At 44.9% G+C, this 19719-nt stretch overlaps 1 protein-coding gene across 4 annotated transcripts in view; it reads left to right on the top strand.

Annotated features, from left to right (window-relative positions):
- The window catches only part of PTPRU (protein tyrosine phosphatase receptor type U), a 117067-nt gene that overhangs the window by 30101 nt on the left and 67247 nt on the right, over nucleotides 1-19719 (top strand). For all 4 annotated transcript variants that reach the window (XM_043993592.1, XM_043993590.1, XM_043993589.1 and 1 more), the window contains exons 2-8: nucleotides 5342-5473; nucleotides 11528-11799; nucleotides 12891-12972; nucleotides 13117-13232; nucleotides 13494-13668; nucleotides 13946-14239; nucleotides 15207-15515. In XM_043993592.1, coding sequence (XP_043849527.1) covers nucleotides 5342-5473; nucleotides 11528-11799; nucleotides 12891-12972; nucleotides 13117-13232; nucleotides 13494-13668; nucleotides 13946-14239; nucleotides 15207-15515 — 1380 coding nt within the window. The remainder of the gene's footprint in view (nucleotides 1-5341; nucleotides 5474-11527; nucleotides 11800-12890; nucleotides 12973-13116; nucleotides 13233-13493; nucleotides 13669-13945; nucleotides 14240-15206; nucleotides 15516-19719) is intronic.

The raw sequence follows: 19719 nt of genomic DNA, 5'->3' as shown, positions 1-19719 counted from the left end.
GGTAGCTGAATAAGAGGATAGTCTAGGGTTAGGAAAGACTTGGGGCCGGAAAACTAATCAGCATGGGGTAATAAGAGCCTACACTAGGATAGTAGTAGTGTGAGTGGACAGAAGGATGCTTATATGAGAGATATTGTGAAGGTAGAAATGACAAGATCTGGGAACAGATTAGCTAAGTGGAATGAGTGCAAGAGAGGAGCTGAAGATGGTACTAAAGATGAGAGCCTGCATACCTGGGAGACTGGTGGAGTTCTTGAAAGTAATACAGGAACTTGGAAAAAGAGGAGAACTTGGAAAGGAAAGATAATGAGTTTTGTTTTGGACATATAAAGCTAAATATGCTTATTGGACATTTAATTTGAGATGTCCAAGGGGCAGTTGGTGATGTGAGACTGGAGCTCAGGAGAGAGGTTAGGACTGGATATAGATCTAAGAATCACCTGCATAGAGATGACAATTGATGATGATCACCAAAGGAGATGGTCAGACACAAAGTCAGACATGACTGAAAAACGACTGAACAAAAACACGCATAGTTACTAGCATGTTGTATCTCCTATTAGAATGAGAGCTCCTTGGGGCAGCTAGATGGCACAGTGGATAGAGCACCGGCCCTGGAGTCAGGAGTACCTGAGTTCAAATCCGGCCTCAGACACTTACCACTTACTAGCTGTGTGACCCTGGGCAAGTCACTTAACCCCAATTGCCTCACTAAAAAAAAAAAAAAAAAGAATGAGAGCTCCTTAAGGTATTATATTTTTTGACTTTCTTTGTAGCCCCATCATTTAGCACAATGACTGGCACATAGGAAGTGCTTAATAAATGCTTATTGGGGCAGCTAGGTGGCACAGTGGATAGAGCACCAGCCCTGGAGTCAGTAGTACCTGGGTTCAAATCCGGCCTCAGACACTTACCACTTACTAGCTGTGTGACCTTGGGCAAGTCACTTAACCCCAATTGCCTCACTAAAAAAAAATGCTTATTGATTCATTCATTGTAAGAGCTATTGGATGTGATTACTGAGTCACTCTCAAGTCAAATCTGTGATTTGTACATCTGTAATATTTTTTAAAAATTAAATTATTTTTTTCAGTGAACAAAAATGGATTTTTTCTCCATCTCATTCCCCTTCCCAGCAGTAATACTTGAAAGACTGTAATGAATTGGAGAGGTATTACAAGGCTGAAGAAGGGCAAAAGTGTCCTGATTTTCAAAAGAGGGAAGAGAATGGAATCTGCAAACTATTGACCAGTGAGTTTGATTCCTGGCAAAATTCAAAAGTCTATTATTAAAAGGATGGTTAGTGAATCTGTAGAAAAAAGGTGGTAATCACAAAGAATGGCCTCTTTAAGAAAGGTCCTGGTAGACTAAACTCTCAATTTTACACTGGGTTACCAGACAGGGAAATTAGGGGAAAGACACATACACATATATCTTATCTAGATTTTAGCAAAGGATTTGATGAAATCTTTCCGGTTATTCTTCATTTTTAAAAATTTCTTTAAATTTTTTTATTAGTGAGGCAAGTGGGATTAAGTGACTTGCCCAGGGTCATATAGCTAGTAAGTGTTAAGTGTCTGAGGCCAGATTTGAACTCAGGTCCTCCTGAATCCAGGGCCAGTGCTCTATCCACTGCGCCACCTAGCTGCCCCTTCCAGTTATTCTTATAGAAAATATGGATGGATAAAAGTGAGTTAGATGATTATACAATTTGGTATATTCAGAATTGGTTGATTGGCTACATGCAAATAGTAGCCCTTAATGGTTTGATGTTACTTGGTGGGAGATCTCTAGTGGAGCATTTCAGGGATCTGTCCTTGGTACTCTGCTGTTTAATATTTTCATCAGTGATTTGGATTATGGGATAAATGGTATGTTTATCAAATTTGCAGATAACGGGAATTGGGAAAGTATATTACAGACACTGGATAAAAGTCAGGATCCAAAAAAGAGCCCAACGGTGAAGAACCTAGCCTGAATCTATGATGGCATTGATATGTGTACTGTACTCTAATCATGCAAATCATAAACCATTATTAGCACTTTCACCTTCTTCTTGGAGATCTTGACATTATGTGGATAGCAGTAGAATGTGTGGGCTTTTTTCATTGGCTATGTCTTCTTCTTGCTACAGGGCTGGTTTACTCCCTTTTCATATGATGCATCTCTCTGATGATATTCTTTTTTTTTTTTTTTTTTTTTTTGTGAGGCAGTTGGGGTTAAGTGACTTGCCCAGGGTCACAGAGCTAGTAAGTATTAAGTGTCTGAGGCCGGATTTGAACTCAGGTCCTCCTGACTCCAGGGCCAGTGCTCTATCTACTGTGCCACCTAGCTGCCCCTGATGATATTCTTTATATCAATTTACCTGAGCAATATTTCATTGATTATGGGTTGTACTCTACTGAAGTTCCCTAGGTACCTCTCCATTTTCCTTTGGATGATCTCCATGGTTAAATTTTCATAGACTGTGATTCATGACTCACTGGCAGATAGCATCAATAGAAGAATACTGATAGGTTTTGTTTCCAGAAGGACCTTGGACGTCTTTAAAAAAACTGCACAATTTCACAAGAGAAATCTAGCCTAGTCTCCTCCTTCTAGTCAACTTTGGACCTACCTCACTGTCCATCTGTAGTGTCTATCTAACATTTATGGACTGATGAACCAGCTCTATGGGATGTTTATCTGATAGCACATCAATAGTCTGGATCATAGCATTCTTCATCCACTTGATTTTTCTTGTGTGGATTGTAAGGTAAAACCCTTTTCAGTGATAATAGGTCTTATTAGGAAACTCTGAAATGTTCTAGGACTTGATGCAATCAGTAAAGAGTCATCTGTAAACAGCTACATCTGGGGATATCCTCCATGAAAGTGACAGATGCCTTTGGGGAGCATATGGAACTGTGATTTCATTGGTGTAGAGAATGCCTGGTGAAGAAACTACCTCTACCAATGTGGGCTGGCACCTTGTTCTGCAACATAGAGACTAATGCCTGAGGCAACTTTTATGCATTGTTTGATATTCAAAACCAGAATGTCATTAAATGAAGTTATTTCTGCTGTTAGATCTTTGAAAGAATCTTGTCCAATTTTGACTTGTGCATGGAAGATATCTTGTTATAGGAGACTTTTTAAGGTAGTCTTTGTGCTACCAAATACAATTCTTTTAAGTGGTTAATGAACAATAAACACAGAAGCCTCTAGTACTATTTGTACCTTTCAGTCACTTGTGTGACTAGAAGGATTTGGTCTGCTGTTGAGTAATATTTGTAAAAACCTTTGTGTTCCCTTCTCTTATCTTCATCACATGCCCTTGGTGTGCATGTAGATTATTTGTAGGATATTCTTTTTTTTAAGTGAGGCAGTTGGGGTTAAGTGACTTGCCCAGGGTCACACAGCTAGTAAGTGTTAAGTGTCTAAGGCCAGATTTGAACTCAGGTACTCCTGAGTCCAGGGCTGGTGCTCTATCCACTGTGCCATCTAGCTGCCCCTCTTCTTTCTTTTTTAAATTTTTAAAATTTTTTATTTTTTGTAGGATATTCTTATGCTGATTTTTTATAGATGAGAAACTAGGCATGTAGGTTAGTAATTATCAATGTTGTCTCAGTTGCTTTTTTTTTGGTTAGAATAAGGTCTATCATTTCCCCCCCTTCAATGCCATTTTTACTACCTCATGCAGAACACTGGGGACTATGATGTTAGAATACAAAGGTGGTAGCTCCACTGTCATTGATAGAGAAAAAGAGTTTGGTATAGAATTTTTTTAATAGATCTTAGCCTTTTTTGATCTCTTCATTGTCCTCTATCCAGTTTTATACTTAAATGTCCTCAGTATGGTCTAGCTTGGTTGGGACCCTCTCACCTTTCTATAAATGTGTTTTTCTTTCTACTGCTTTTCACCGTTTAATGCAGCAAGACTGCTTATAATCCTTTCTATATTTTTTAATAAGATTTTACAAAAGGAGTTTTTATTCTAAAATAGTGTCATCCTTGGCTGTCAAATCTCATGCTTAGCAAGGTGATCAAGTGTCCTTCTGGATGAGTGTTTCTGAGGCTCTTTTGTTCTCCTTATTGTGATTATTGGCTTTCTTAGGAAATGGCAACAGTCTGTGTCTGTGTCCGTTAATCCATTTCCCATTTTGGGGGCTAAACAACTCGATGAAAAAGGACAGATTGGAATCGCTTCAGTTGTGCTCCATATCTTCTCATTTTTCTACTTTCTTCTAATTGGTACTGATCTTGATCTTTGAACCCACAAGTTATTAGTCTGGCTTTAAGACAATTGATTCAGAAATGACCTCCACATTATCAACCAGTCATTTTGTATACGTTAATATCAGGAAAAAAAATCTTATTTCATGTTGCTCCTCTGTTCTAGTCAAACTGCCCCGTTATCCATTTCCCATAATGAAATGTCATCTCCCACCTCAGTGCCTTTGTATAGGTGGTCCCCCATTCCTGGAATGTACTTTCTTCTCACCTCCACCTTGTAAAATTCTAAGTTTTCTTTTTTAAAAATCATATCATAGGTGCATGAGGTCTTTCTCAATCTCCTTAGTGATGAGAATACCCTTCCTTATGAAATTATATTGGGTGATTTTGTATATATTTTGCATCTACTTATTTCTGTACCTTTTAATCTTGCTTCTACAGTGTAAGCTCCTTTAGGGCAAGGATAGTTTTATTCTTTTGTCTTTGTAGTATCATTAGCATCTAGAACAATGCCTAGCACTCACAGGTTCTCAACAGTTGTTTTTTGAATTGAACGAATAAATGAGATTTGTTGGAAAAATTCCTTGCAGGCCTCAGTTGGACTGACTAGGTCACCTCTGAGGTCCCTTCCAACTCTGAGGTAGCATGATTCAATGCTATTGTGCTAAAACACATAAGGGATGCAAACATTTTGATGCTTCCCTCCTATATTTCTCTAAATAGCCTCAAACATGCCAGCGGATTTTATATCTCTTGTTATGTGTGTGGTATGTGTTGAGTGTGTGTGCGTGTCCATATCAGATTATACACTGTGGGTGGATTGGCTCCTGAATTAGGAAACACAAGATGTTCTATGGTTTTAGTCCAGGGGTAGAGATTACAATACATCAGCCCAGATCCTATCCCTAGTCTTTTCTTTAACCTCTCCTCCCTCAATGCCCCCATCCCCAAGCTGAACTTCCACAGGATTTTCTAAAAGTGGAGCTTAAGCTTGGTTTTTGTAGAGTTTTTGGGTGGGAGGTGATGTAGGAGCTACTTTGGAGTAATCTAGTAATTCGTCCTAGCAACAAGCTGGAAGGTGACCCCAGGATGGATTTGAGGTAAATTAGCTTTCTTGTTCCGACAGCTGGTTGTTCTTTTGACGAGGATGGAGAACCAGTGGCACCATGTGAGTATAGTCAAGCCCAGTATGACGATTTCCAGTGGGAGCAAGTACGCAATGATGGTGGCCCTCGGTCCCCACCAGACCTGCCTCATGGTAAGTCTTTTTCTTCCTTTCTTTAAAAAAGGTTCTATTGATGCCTTATGTCTTTCCATCACAGTTATTTCTCACCTCCACCTCCAGAATAAACCCTTCTTTGTGACAAAGAAAAACAACTATTCAGAAACCTTTTCTGACAATGTCTACTAGTTGGTTTTCATCTCTGTCATGGGAGAGGAGGCATCTTTTGCTGTCTCTTCTCTAGCATCTTTACTGAATTTTCTCTTTTTCACCATATGATTCCTTTTAGCGTACACTTCATTTCCATTGTTGTCATCATCATGTATATCATTCTCATGATTCTGCTTATTTTCTCTGCACTAGTTCATACAAATCATTTCATGTTTTTCAGAATTTTATCACATTCACGTGCCACCATTGGTTCAGCCCAGTCAATGGACAACTGCTTTGTTTCCAATTCTTTGCTACCCCCAAAACCTCTGTTATGAATATTTTGTCAATGTATGGGAACTTTGTTTCTTTCTTTGACTTTCAATGGGTTTATACCTGGGAAGCAGGGGTTACTCAGTCAAAGAATGTAGGTGGTTTAGTCACTTTTCTTGAATAATTCAGAATAGTTGGATTATTTCACAGCATCAAGGTGAGCCATTTTCTGTTCTCCCCTCTTCCCTCCCCTATAGTGGGCCTTCTCTTACCATTTCCCAATACTGAATGTTCCCTGACCCTCCTTCTTTCTTGTCTAGCATAGAAGCTAGAGGCAACCACTACTGAGACTCATAAAGGCTCAGGGTATCTGCCCCTTCCTGCTCATAACCTAACTGTGCAGTTGTATAGTATCAGGTTTATTGCCAGGGGAGCCTGACTTCCTCCTCAGGAAACTGTGATCCTCACTCTCACATTCATTGGGTTTTCACCTCTTACCCTGGCTACTCTAGGAACAATTCTATTTTGGGTCTATTCTAAAGTTTCCTCCAAGAGGGACAAAATAAAAGAGGGGCTCAATGTACGAACATGGATTGGGGGTAGAATAGAGGTAATTTGTTTCTATTTAAAGAAAGCCACAAAAAGCAAAGGAGAATCTTAGCATGCATTACAGAATGACCAGAACGGAACTTAGTAGCTTGCATATTACTACCAGCGCAGTTATTTGGGAGTCAACATTCAAGCCTCCTTTGGACAGAAATTGTTTTTACAAGACTACTGATTAGGCGGCAACTAGATGGCACAGTGGATAAAGTGCTGGCCCTGGATTCAGGAAGACCTGAGTTCAAATTCGGCCTCAGACATTTGACACTTACTAGCTATGTGACCCTGGGCAAGTCACTTAACCCTCATTGCCCTGCAAACTAACAAACAAAAGATTACTGATTAGCCCTGTTACCTTATCTGATGCTGACCCCTCCCTTGGTACCATCTCATTCCTTCTGCTGCTTAGGCTTTCTTTCTTGGTGGTGGTCAAACTTCCTGGTGCTGACAGACATTGCTGCTCCTGGGGGATACCACTTCTTTTTTTTTTATTTATGCATTAGTCATGTTGTGAAAGAAGAATCAGAAAAGGAAAAAAACTTCAAAAAAGAAAAAAAAACCCAAAGTAGAAACCGTATAGTTCAAGCTGCATTTGGATTCCACAAGTCTTTTTTTCTGGATATGGAGAGCATTTTCCATCATGAGTCCTTAGGAATTGTCTTTGATCACTGTATTGCTAAGAAGAGCTAAGTCTATCACGGTTGATCATTGCACAATGTTGCTATTACTGTGTACAATGTTCTCCTGGTTCTGCTCACTGCACTCAGCATCAGTCCACTTAAATCTTTCCAGGTGTTTCTGAAATCTGCCTGCTCATCATTTGTTATAGCATAATAGTATTCCATTACATTCATATACCACAACTTGTTCAGCCTTTCCCCAATTGATGGGTATCCCCTTGACTTCCAATTCTTTGCTACCACAAAGAGAGCTGCTAGAAATATTTTTGTACATGTGGGTCAGGATGCCACTTCTCTAGCCTTACCAGTGGCAGATGTTGCCACTATGACCAAAAGGCTTCTGGGCCTTTTGAGTTTTCACAAGGCCCTGTACCAAAGTAATGAAGACAGAAAAGGCACCAGCATGCCCAGACAAAATGGGAGGAAGAGAAAGGCCTAAGGATCAGTGCACCCCCTTAGCATCCTCATAAAGTTCTGGCTTAGCAGTGAATTATGGGACTGAACTCAGTGATGAGTTGTATATAAATGGTCAGAAGCCAGCCCCTGAGAACTCCCATGTGGCCCCCCAGAAGCAGGCAGAGGATGTTTGTTTGTGGGTAGAATGGCTCTCATTACAGTACTTGCCTTACAGAGAGCTTTCCCTGACCCTCTTCCTTTCCTGTCCCAGAGTGAAATTTCTCAGATTCCCCATCCTTGCTCCATCGACTTTTCTCTGATCCTCTTCCCTGTCCTGCACTGAACCTTTCTGTAATCCTCCTTCCTGTCCCACAGTGATCCTCTCTTAATCTCCTCCCTTCTCTGCCCCAGAGTAAGCTTACTTTGTGTCTCCACTGTGGGAGCCTTTTTGGATCATTCCCTGGCCCATGTCAAATCTTCCCTGTTTACCCCCTAGCCCACCCTCAATCCTCTGCTTCGAACCTTTTCTCATTCTGCTCCCTTCCTGCCTCACTACAAGCCTTCTCCATTTCTTCCCTTTGCCCTTCCATGGACCTTTCCCAACAGGCAGGCTCATTGTGGTGTGGTGGAAAGAGCACCGAAGATGGGAGACATATTTACTACCTGTGTGATGTTAGGCAAATAACTTTATTTCTCTGGGCTTCATTTTCTTCATCTATTTCATGAGGCATTTGGACTAGATAGATAATCTTTAAGGTTCTTTCGAATGTATATCTGTGATCTCTGTCACTGTTTACCATTCCCTTCTTAGTCTTGCCTTGTGATGATCAGGGCAAGAGAATTTCTTATAGCCCCCTCCCCATTGCCTTCAAGCTGTCCATAAGCCCACCAACCCTCTTTCCATCAGTGTCTGTTAGTACTCCTCCATGATCTCCCATGTTCTTCTTTTTAGAGTCTCCCAGTCTCTACTCGCTGAGGGCTCCCCTCCCTTTATAGCTCCCTAATGTACAATGTTTTCTGCTCAAGCTCCAGACTGCTATGGTCATATCACAGAATCACAAAATTTAGAGCTGTTATGCCTTCTCTGGGGCCATCTTGTCCAACCCACAACCGAAAAGAATTCCCATGAAAGCGGATTTGACAAGTGTTCATCTCTGTGTGAAGACCTGCAAGGATGGTGAACCACTCCAACCCTTCCTCTTGGGGCAGCTTTTACTGGGAGGAGAGTTTTCCTGACATCAAGCCTACACTGGCCTCTTTGCATCTTCTACCCATTGGTTCTCTGCTCTAGCACCAAGCAGAACAAGTTTAATTCTTCCGCCTTCTGTCCTTCAGGTAGTTGAACAAAGATATTGTACCCACCCCGAGCCTTCTCTTCTCCAGGATAAACATTCCTAGTTCCTCTAAGGGATCCCCATGTGGCATGGACTCAAGACCCTTTATCATTTTGGTTGTACTCTTTTGGCTTCCCACCAGCATGTCAGAGTCCTTAAAGTCTGGGTGCCTAGTTGTGGTCTGACTTCTGCAGAGTCCTGCTCACCACATGCAGTGAACCCCAGATGTCTCTCCAGGCATGCCAGAAAGCATCATAGAACTTCAGAGATGGATGTGCCCTCAGAGGTCAACTAGTCTAACCTCCTCATTTAAACAAGTGACCCAGAACTGGGGGAACTGAGTTGCCTCAGATCACACAGTATTGTCAGTGGCGTGCTTGGAACTAGAGCCTGGCCCAGGTCTTCTGTCTCCACAGGTCTTTCTGCTCAATTACACTGTATTCTGTAACTTTCCACAATGCTTTCTCTCCCTGTCCCGCACTCCTCTTTGTCCCTCCTTCTCCTTTCCCCAGGAGCTCAAAATTGTGGAAGCTTGGAGTCTGATTAGGCAGTTCTTTCTTCCTCCTGAAAATAAGCCGGCCCTTCTTTTTTTTTCTTCTTTTAACATTTTTTTCTTGATATCTTTTGTTTCCACATTGCCATCATTTCCAAATATATCCCGCCCCCTTCCCTACTGAAGGAGCCATCCCTTGTAACAAGGTATAGAAAAGAAAGGAGTGTGTGTGTGTGTGTATAAAGCACTTTAGTAAAACTAACCAACCGATTAACTGAGTGTGACAGTATATGCGTGTTCAACATTCAGAGCTCCTTACCTGTGCAAGGAAGTGGGAGAATCATTTTCTCATCTCTTTATCAGGAATTCCTTTCTCTCTTTCCCTCTGCTGCTGCTACCTTTCCCCTCCCAGATTGGAGCCTGGCTTGGCTGGTACTGGTAGCCCGTTAACACCCCACCCTTCTTCTTCCTCTTCCATCCTCATCATGGGTAAGGTTAGGGATACCCAACCCCCGCCCCCTCCCAGGGAGTACCTAGCCTGTTGGGAAGACAAGCTGTACTAGAATAGACAGAGGAAGGCAGAGCATGAGTCTGTGTTCCCTCATGCTTTGGGGACACAGAATCAGGAAGGATCAGAGCCAGATGGGAAGATAAGGGAGGGGGTCATTGGTGACACCAGGATTGGAGCCTAGAACTCTGATGAATCAGCAAGAGAAGGAGCCAGAGACAGAAAGGGTTATCTTCATACTGAGAGGAAAAGACCAGGAGGAGAGAAGAGGGGAGAGGGGTAGGATGGTTCCTCTCTTAGGGGCTAGGGTAGTAGAGAGTAATCTATGGGTCTATACAAAGAGAACATGAGTTTGTTTTAAGAAATAGAAATCTCTAAGCCCTGCCCACTTCCCTTCTGACTTTAGTCCTGGCCTTGGAGAGATGAATGAAATTCCCTTCCAAGGGTGTCTCAGGGGAGCCCTGAACTCTGGAGGTACAGGGGCCGAGATGAAAATGAGTTTTTGTTGGATGTCTTCCAGACCCAGGAGTCAACTGGGATAGCTCTGACTTCTGGCCTCTTGCCACTCTCCTCTTCCCTCCTGGGTGGCTTCCTCTGCCACCACTCACGTCCTGTTCCCCGGCCCCCCCCCCCCCCCGCCCCGTCCCTCCCCTGCTTCCCTCCAAGGAGCTATGGCTCCTTGTCCTCAGACCTTTGCCCTGACTCTGGGCCCATTTGGGGTCTCTTTTGTTGACCCCCATTCCAGCAAGAAGGCCATAGAAATGGGCTTGTCCCTCTGGGCTCTTTCCAGAAAAGGCTTGTCTAGGATCACCAGCCCACAGTCCTGCAGGAATTGTTTAGCCTGACCTTGCTAGGGCAGAAATCACCTGCTCCAGGTGGTTCAAAATGAAGAGGCTCATCTGCATGGCTGGGATCATAAGAGGCAGCCCTGTACAGCGGAGAGAGTGCTGGGTTGGGAATAGATTCCCAGGCCTGCCACTTACAATCTGTATGACCTTGGCTGGCCTCTGGAACTCTCTGGGTCTCCATCTGCCAAATGAGGAGCTGGATTCGATGATCTAGTTATGTGTATAGCGGGCTGGACTTGGAGTCCACAAGTTCTGGGTTCACATCCTGCCTCAATGACTGTGTGACGTTGGGCAAGTCATTAAGCTTCCAGCCTCAGTTTCCTCATTTGTAAAATGGGGATAATAACATCTATTTCATAGGGTATCGATGAAAACAAATGAGACAATGAATGCTTCATAAGGCACTTTGTAAATCTCAAAGTGGAATAGAAATTCTGCCTAGTACATAAACGCCTGCAGTCTCTTAGATCCCTCCCAGTTTAAATCTAAGAGCTGATGGTTTATTGCCAAAATATACAGAAATCCTTTAGTTCCTGTCTCATCCTGTTAGCATTTCCCTTTGACTCCTTCTTGCCCAGCTTCCTCCAGACCCTCATTGTTTCTCCTCCATGACCCCCCAGTCCCTGTCTCTCTGAAACCTCCTTAGCTCCTCAGCGCTTAACATAGTACCTGGTGCACAGTAGGTGCTTAATCAATGTTTGTTCTCTGTTTATAACTCAGTGTTCTCTTCCCCCTCTCTACTAGCAGTGCTCCCCTCCTCCCCCTCCCCCACCCCCACTCCAACTGTGAACTCTTCCCGTCCTAGGTTCGTACCTGATGGTCAACTCCTCCCAGCATGCTGCCGGTCAGCAGGCCCACGTGGTCTTCCAGAGCCTGAGTGAGAATGACACCCACTGCCTCCAATTCAGCTACTTCCTGTATAGCCGGGACGGACACAGCCCAGGGACCCTTGGGGTCTATGTGCGAGTCAATGGAGGCCCCTTGGGCAGCTCCGTCTGGAACATGTCCGGCTCTCATGGCCGTCAGTGGCACCAGGCCGAGCTGGCGGTCAGTACCTTCTGGCCCAATGAGTACCAGGTGAGCGGGCTATGGCTGCTGGGTCTGGGGGCAAGTGCTAGAGCTGCATCTGTGGCTTTGCCTGTGTCTAGGGTGTCTGTGGCCCAGGTTGGGGCTCACAGTGACTGGGTGATAATGCACAGTCCTGAATTAGAAGTAGTCTTGTATCTTTCAGTGTAGTGCGGCAGCAAAATCCCTGGAGTCAAGGGACCTGGGTTCTAATCCTAGCTCTATAATGACTGCCCATGGGACCTCAGGGAAGTCTCTCTCTCTCTTTTTTTTTTTTTTTTTTGTGGGGCAATGAAGGTTAAGTGACTTGCCCAGGGTGACATAGCTAATAAGTGTCAAGTGTCCGAGGCCGGGTTTGAATTCAGGTCCTCCTGAATCCAGGGCTGGTACTTTATCCACTGCACCACCTAGCTGCCCCCAGGGAAGTCTCTTAATCCCAGGGGCCTCATCTGTCAAATGAAGCAGTTGTACTCTACCTCTGAGGCCCTTTCCAGCTCTAAAACTATGATTCTTCGGGTCGGTTTTCGGGGAAAGTTCTCTGTCCCCAAAAGGTTTGCCCTAAGACCCCTGATGCTGTTGGCTGCTCAGTGCTGGCTTCCACGTTGGGTTGGTGGGCCATCTTCTAGGTGGAGTCAGGGCTGTGGCAAGCCAGGCTCCTGGGGATTTTGGGGCAGGCAAAAGGGATTTGGGGTAGACATGGAAGGAGAAGGGTTGGGACCAAGGCTAGGGACGGCCATCGAAAGGTACAAGATTCTCAACTCCTTCGGGGAACAGTTTCACTTACTGCCCCCCAAGTCCCAATCCAGTGCTATGCACTTAAACATTTGTCAAAGGAATACATGAAAACATGTGTGGCTTATAGTGATTGGGAGAGGAGCTGAAGGCTTTGGGGGAGGGGGAGGAGCTCTGCCACCAGGGATTGTTTCATTCTTGGCACTTGTGTCTCCAGGACCTCCAGTTGTACCTGATGCGTACAGGGGGGATGCTTACTAGATGCTTGATGCTTGATTGGTTGATGGTGGAGTTCGGGGAGGGGGAGAGTTAGCTTGGGATGGGTGGAGGCCTGGACTATGAGCTTGGTGTTTGGGTCTCTGCTGGCCCAGGTGCTGTTTGAGGCCATCATCTCCACTGACCGCCGAGGCTACATGGGCCTGGATGACATTCTGCTCTTCAGCTACCCGTGTGGTGAGTCCCACAGGGAGCCTCCCCGCTGTCTGTCATTCCTTGGAGAGGCTGCAGGGGTGGCATTTGGAGGGGACTGCCCTGCGGGTGATGGAGGGGAGCCTGGCTCTTCCACTCCACCCATGTGTGTCTCTGTCCCCTCTCTAGCAAAGGCCCCTCACTTCTCTCGTCTGGGTGATGTGGAGGTCAACGCGGGCCAGAACGCCACTTTCCAGTGCATGGCAGCTGGGCGGGCCTCAGAGGCTGAGCAGTTTCTGTTGCAGGTAAGAGGCTTCCCCTATTGCTCTTCCCTTCTCCTTATCCCTCTGCCCCTACCACGAGGCCCCTCATTCTTTCTCTCCTCGGGCAGGTGGGGCAACAGGCCGCTCCTTGGCTTCTCCTTCCTCCTCCCAGAGTGATTGTCCAGAGGCCTGCTCCTCATCCATGGTGGGCAGGTCCCCCAGCAAATTCTCTTCCTTTCTGGAGATCAGGGCTCTGGGTTTGCAGGCAGGAGAATCTCTAGGCTTACGCTCTTTCTCCTCTAGCGCCAGGGTGGTTTGATGGTCGCTGCTGCCTCTGTGAAGCACATCAGTCATCGCCGCTTCCTGGCCACTTTCCAGCTGCCTGAAGTAGGCCGGGGAGAGCAGGACCTCTATCGCTGTGTGTCCCAGGCCCCACGGGGAGCGGGAGTCTCCAACTTTGCAGAGCTCATTGTTAAGGGTCAGTGAATCCCTGGGGTGAATCAGGGTGAGAGACCCGGGGGGACACAGGTCAGACTGAGGGATCTCAGGGTGGCCTCTTGGTGGGTTAGGGTCTGTGTACGATTTGGGGAAGAAGTCAGGGTCAAAGGGTATCTTCTTAGTCCCTCTCTGGGTTATGTTCCCCCCTACCTACCCCCCAGATCCCCTTAGGGATTCTATAGTACTGGGCATAGGCAAGAGGGGTCTGTGGTTTCTCCCACATGGCCCTTTCCTGCCTACCTCCTCCTGTCCCCCAGAGCCCCCCACACCCATCGCACCTCCCCAGCTGCTCCGGGCTGGCTCCACCTACCTCATCATTCAACTCAACACCAACTCCATCATTGGCGACGGTCCCATTGTGCGCAAGGAGATCGAATACCGCATGTCTCGGGGCCCCTGGGCGGAGGTACATGCGGTCAGCATGCAGACCTACAAGCTGTGGCACCTGGACCCCGACACTGAGTATGAAATCAGCGTGTTGCTCACCCGACCTGGTGAAGGGGGCACTGGGAAGCCAGGCCCTGCCCTCATCAGCAGGACCAAATGTGCAGGTGGGTGATGCTGGGGAGGGGGCGGGCTGCATCCTGGACCTAAGCTAGTGGAGGCCGTTTGCAGAGGCCCGGAGATATTAAACAATTTGCCCAAAGTCTCACAGAGAGTGGTTCGAATCTGAACCCAGGTCTTTAGACTCTAAATCCGGTGCCTCTGTTGATTCTTGGGCCCAACAAAATTGCAGGTCTGGGGAACTTAACCTACTCAGAAGAAAAACTCATTTTAAGTAGCCTACTGGCATGAATATATGTCAACCTTGTAGATAGGTGGCATTTTGAAAGTGGTAACTTTTTGAAAAGGGAAAAATAAAGATATGCACTGAAAAATAGCATCAAGTATAGAATGCAATTAGGTTTTATCCAAGCCATATTTGGGAGAAAACTGTATTTAGCAGTACCATTTACCTTCACACAGTTAGTCTTATTTATTCCTTAAAGTAGGTCCCTACGAGACCTCCATTTGTTGAGACTTTGTTAGCAGTTACTATAGGTATTTGAAATTAGTGAAATTTTTTCCTAATACTTTGAAAGACCCATGATTTCCTGAGTGTGGGCATTCCTCGGTGCAGATTGCCACCACTTTCCTTTCTTGGAAAAGGATCTTCATGAGTTGCTGGGGCCAATCCCTTCCCCACCCATATCTGCCCTGAGCTGGGTGGGTCACTGGTCAGTGATTGTCATCAGAACTCTGCCTGAGCCTTCCCAACTCAGCTGGTTCTGACAAAACTTGGCTGTCACAGTCTGTGAGAGGATGGAAATGAAATTATTTTCAAGTGATTCAGACTGGCCCTTCCCCACCTTAATCTGCCCCTGTGCTGGTGCTATGTTCATGGTGGTTGACTTTCTCAGCTTCTAAGGGCAGCACCTTCCTGCATTTCCTTCTGGCTAATTAGTTTTCTTTTCCCCTTTCTCCCTGCATTCTTCCTCACCTTTCCTTCTGCCCTTTGTCCCCACCTTTGTCCCCTAGAGCCCATGAGAGCTCCCAAGGGTCTTGCCTTCTCTGAGATCCAGTCTCGACAGCTGACCCTCCAGTGGGAGCCCCTTGGCTACAATGTCACCCGCTGCCACACCTACACTGTGTCCCTGTGCTACCGCTACACTGTGGGCAATAGCCACAACCAGACTTTCCGGGAGTGTGTGAAGATGGAACGGGGCACCAACCGCTACACCATCAAAAACCTGCTGCCCTACAGGAACATCCATGTGCGACTCATCCTGGCCAACCCTGAGGGACGTAAAGAGGGCAAGGAGGTCATCTTCCAGACAGATGAAGATGGTAAGTATCCTCATGGTCCTATGTGAGGGGGTCTTTCAGGCTACTGGCAGAAGTCTCGTTTGATGATGTGCCTTGGTTCAAGAACTAATAGGCTGTGTCTATTTGCTATCCCTTAACTCTCCAAGGTACTGAATGTGCTCTGAGTTCTAAACAAACCCGTGTCTGCAAAAAATGTGTTTACCTTTCTTTGTGTCTCCAGGGCTTAGCACACTACCTGGAGTAAGCACTTAACAAATGTTTATTGACTGATTGGCTGAGAATGTGTAGCACAGTGTCTAATGCTTGTGCTTAATACTGACATATTTACAAAGCATTGCACTAGATATTGAATGAGATTCAAGTATAATAAGTTACTATAGTTCTTTGCTAAGTCTACTGTGAATCAATCAGTGAGCCTTTAGTAATGACCTATTCCATGTCTAGTATTGTGTTTGATCTCTCACAAAGGGCAATACCACATACTTGCAGCCCCTTCCCTCCATTCACACAGACACTACCCTGGTTCATCATCTGTCATCTGGATTATTGTATTGAGTTCTGATTCTGGTCTCTTTCTTGTCTAATCCATCCTCTACACAGTGCTTCTCTGGGTGCTTAGTAAATGTTTGTTGAAATTATTGTGTATTTATTGAATTTCTGAAGGCACATATCTGACTCTGGTACTGCCCTGCTCAAGAATCTTCCATGGCTCCCAGTTGTCTCTAGGATAAAATACAAAGTTCTCAGCCTGGCATCAAAGGCTCTCTCTGGCTCCCACTTATTTCATATAACTCCTCCTTCACAATGGACTAGCTGTTCTCTGAACTTGACCTTTCATCTCCAACTTCCATGTATTTGCATAACTCTTTCCCCATACCTGAAACCCCCCCCCCCATCTCTGCCTCTTAGAATCCTTTTGTTGCTTCAAGGCTCAACCTGGGTGCCACCTCTTCCATGAAGCCTTCAGCTATCAGTGCCTCCTCGGTCTGCCAGTTGCTTTGTCTTTACTCATCTGTGTTGTTCATTGTGTTACGATCTCCAGGAGCTGGCCACCCTCAGCTGGCTACCCTAGCATATATTTCCCAAAGGCACGGACTGTTTCACTTTTGTTTGGGTTTCTTCAAGAATTGGCAGGCTAGGGTGTATACAGTAGGTACTTAATTCACATTTGTTGAATTGAACTGAACGGGAAGCAGGGTCGATGCTCTGCCTTTTTTCAACTTACTGTCCAGTTGGGCAGACAAATAATGATAAACAATGAAAGCCAACATTTTGATGGCACTTGATGGGTTTTACTAAGTGTGTGTGTGTGCCTCATGGCGGTCCAGCCAACTAGGTGGTGCAAGTATTGTTTTCTTTACTTTACAGAAAGGGAAAATGAGGCTCAGAGAGATTGTGACTTGCTCATGGTCACATAACTCTAAGTAAGCTAAGCCAGGCTTCAAAACACAGGTCTCTTGGGTCCAAGGCCAGTGTGCATTATTGTCTCACATGGATGGTCTAGCTGGGTGCTGAGTAGACACAGAATCATAGCACTGCAGCATCAGGAAGAACTTCAGAGGCCACTAGTCCAGCCTAGATCTGAACAAGCATTTACACAATCCTACTGTGTGCCAGGAATGTTAGCTAATGTTTCTTACCCCATGGTCTGATAAACTTATCATGGCCTTTAGGTGACCAATGGCCTCTTAGCTTGTCATGTATCCTATAAAGAAATAATCTCTGGAAATGACTGACATAAAAACCGAAAGACGTCAATAAACCTTTCCTTTAAAGGATTGGCCTCAAATCAGAACTTATTAAGTGCTTACTATGTGCTAGGCACTAGGCTGAGTAAGCCCTGTGGATGCAAAGGAAGGTTAAAAACAGTCTTGGCCCTCAAGAAGCTTATATTTGAATGGGGGGAGGGGATACACACAAGATAATTCCAGAGTAGATGAGATAAATACAGACTATTGCATATAAAACAAATATATGGAGAATATAATCGGCCATATACAAATATATGCATACACATGTATGTTTATACAAGACACTTATGCATACACACATGTACACAGCATGCACACAGTGCATATACAGGTATACCATGTACAGTCTATAACAATGCATGCATACGTATACATGCTATGTGCACAGCATATATACATGCAGGTCATTTACACAACACACCAGCATACTCACACACACCTGCACAATACATGCATGCACACACATGTACATACACACGTGTATTCTAGATACAAACATACGTGTATTACTATACCACAATATGCAATACATATGCGTGTACCTACACACATATATATATATACATACACACTATATGTATACATATACAGATATACATATACCTGCATACACATACATACATATACATATATGTCTGTCTCTACCTACCTATCTATCTATCCATCCACCATCTCTCTCTAATATCTATCCATCCATCTATCCCTCCCTCCCTCCCTCCATCTATCCATCATCTATCTCTTTCTTCTTCCCTCCTTCCCTCTCTTTCTCCTTCACTTTCTCCATCATCTATCTCTCTTTTTATTATCTATCCATCCATCTATCCCTCCATCCCCTGTCCATCCATCCATCATCTTGCTCTCCCTCCCTCTCTCTTTCTCCCTCCCTCATCTATCTATCTATCTATCTATCTATCTATCTATCTATCTATCTATCTATCTATCTATCTATCTATCTATTTATCTCTGTCTGTCTGTCTGTCTATATATCTGTCTATACATCCATTCATTCATCCACCCACCCACCTATCCTCCCACCCATTCATCCATCCATCATCCATCTCTCTCTCCCTCCTTCCCTCTCTTTCTCCCTCCCTTTATCTATCTATCGATCGATCTATCGATTGATCCATCCATCCATCCATCCACCCACCCATCCATCCATCCATCCATCCATCCATCCATCCATCCGTCTCTATAATTACTGTTACCTTAGACCCAGCTCCACTGGGGAGTTCCTTTTCTTGCCTTCCTACCCAATTTGGACCCGTCCCTTGAACAGCTAAGGGTAACCCGCTATTCTAGCTGTCTCCTGCTTTGCTTCCACCAGTCTGGGCCCTGTTTCTGGGTGGCCTAATCCCTTCCCCATTTTTTCCTCTAGTCTGGATTCCCTTTTCTTCTCCTTAGTGCGGCAGAGCCTGAGGCAAGGCTTTTTTTTTTTCCCCACTTACAAAAATATCTTGGTGCCCAGATTTATTTGGTCTTCCTCAATTATAATTATTGTCATTGGTCCAATACACTGTACTCATAATATAGCTTTCAGAAACAGAGACCATAAGTCCTAACTCTAGAGCTGAAATGTGCCCAAGGGACAACAAGTCAACAAGCATTTATTAAGCACCTACTACATGCTGGGTACTATGCTAAGCACTGGGATACAAAGACAGGGAAAAGACATTTCCTGCCCTCAAGGAGTTCACAATCTAATGGGGGAGGCAGCATGCAAACTCCTATGTATAAACAAGATGTACATGCATAAATTTGAGACTGCTGACTCCAACTCTCTCATTTTACAGGTGAGGAGACCGAGGCATGGAGAGTTTGATTTAATTTGCCCAGGGTCACACAGCTAGTCAGTGTCTGAGGCAGGATTCAAACTTGCATTGTCTCGACTCCAAACCCGGCATTCTTTCACTACCAGTGATGTTGCTGATTGTGTAATTTGAATTTTTCTTTCTTTGAAATAAGTGTGATATTGTTCTTTTTGGTTTTGACATCAGCTTCATTTTTAGCTAGATCCCTCTTCCCTCCTTCTGAAAGCATTTCAGCCAGTCAAACCTGCCCATCAGCTGAGTCTGACAGTATACAACATTCCACTCCCATAGTCCTCAGTAAGGTGAGGTGAGGCTTTTCAAAGAGACTTTACCAGCTGCAGTTGAAGAGAAGGTGAAGCAAATTAAACTTCGAGACTGGAATTTCAAAGTTGCAGAGCACACGGCTCTTGATGCTGCAATACCCCTAAGCTGGCCATAGAGGCCAGTCCAGCTTCCTGGGCCGACTGGCCTGCAGGCTGCCTTAGTGTATATCTCTCCCTCCTGAACCTACAGCCCTCTTCTTGTCTCTTTTCCTACTTATAGGCTGATATCATCCTAGCCCCTCTCATCGAATTCTGGGGTCAGTGCTTCCAGGAGGGTTTCTGTCCTCCACTTGAGCAGAGCTCCACCCAATTTGCCAGCCTCCTTTTGATGAATGATGCG

The sequence above is a fragment of the Dromiciops gliroides genome, chromosome 3, assembly GCF_019393635.1.
Source record: "Dromiciops gliroides isolate mDroGli1 chromosome 3, mDroGli1.pri, whole genome shotgun sequence".
Taxonomy (NCBI): domain Eukaryota; kingdom Metazoa; phylum Chordata; class Mammalia; order Microbiotheria; family Microbiotheriidae; genus Dromiciops; species Dromiciops gliroides.
This window is presented reverse-complemented; position numbering and strand designations above follow the sequence as displayed.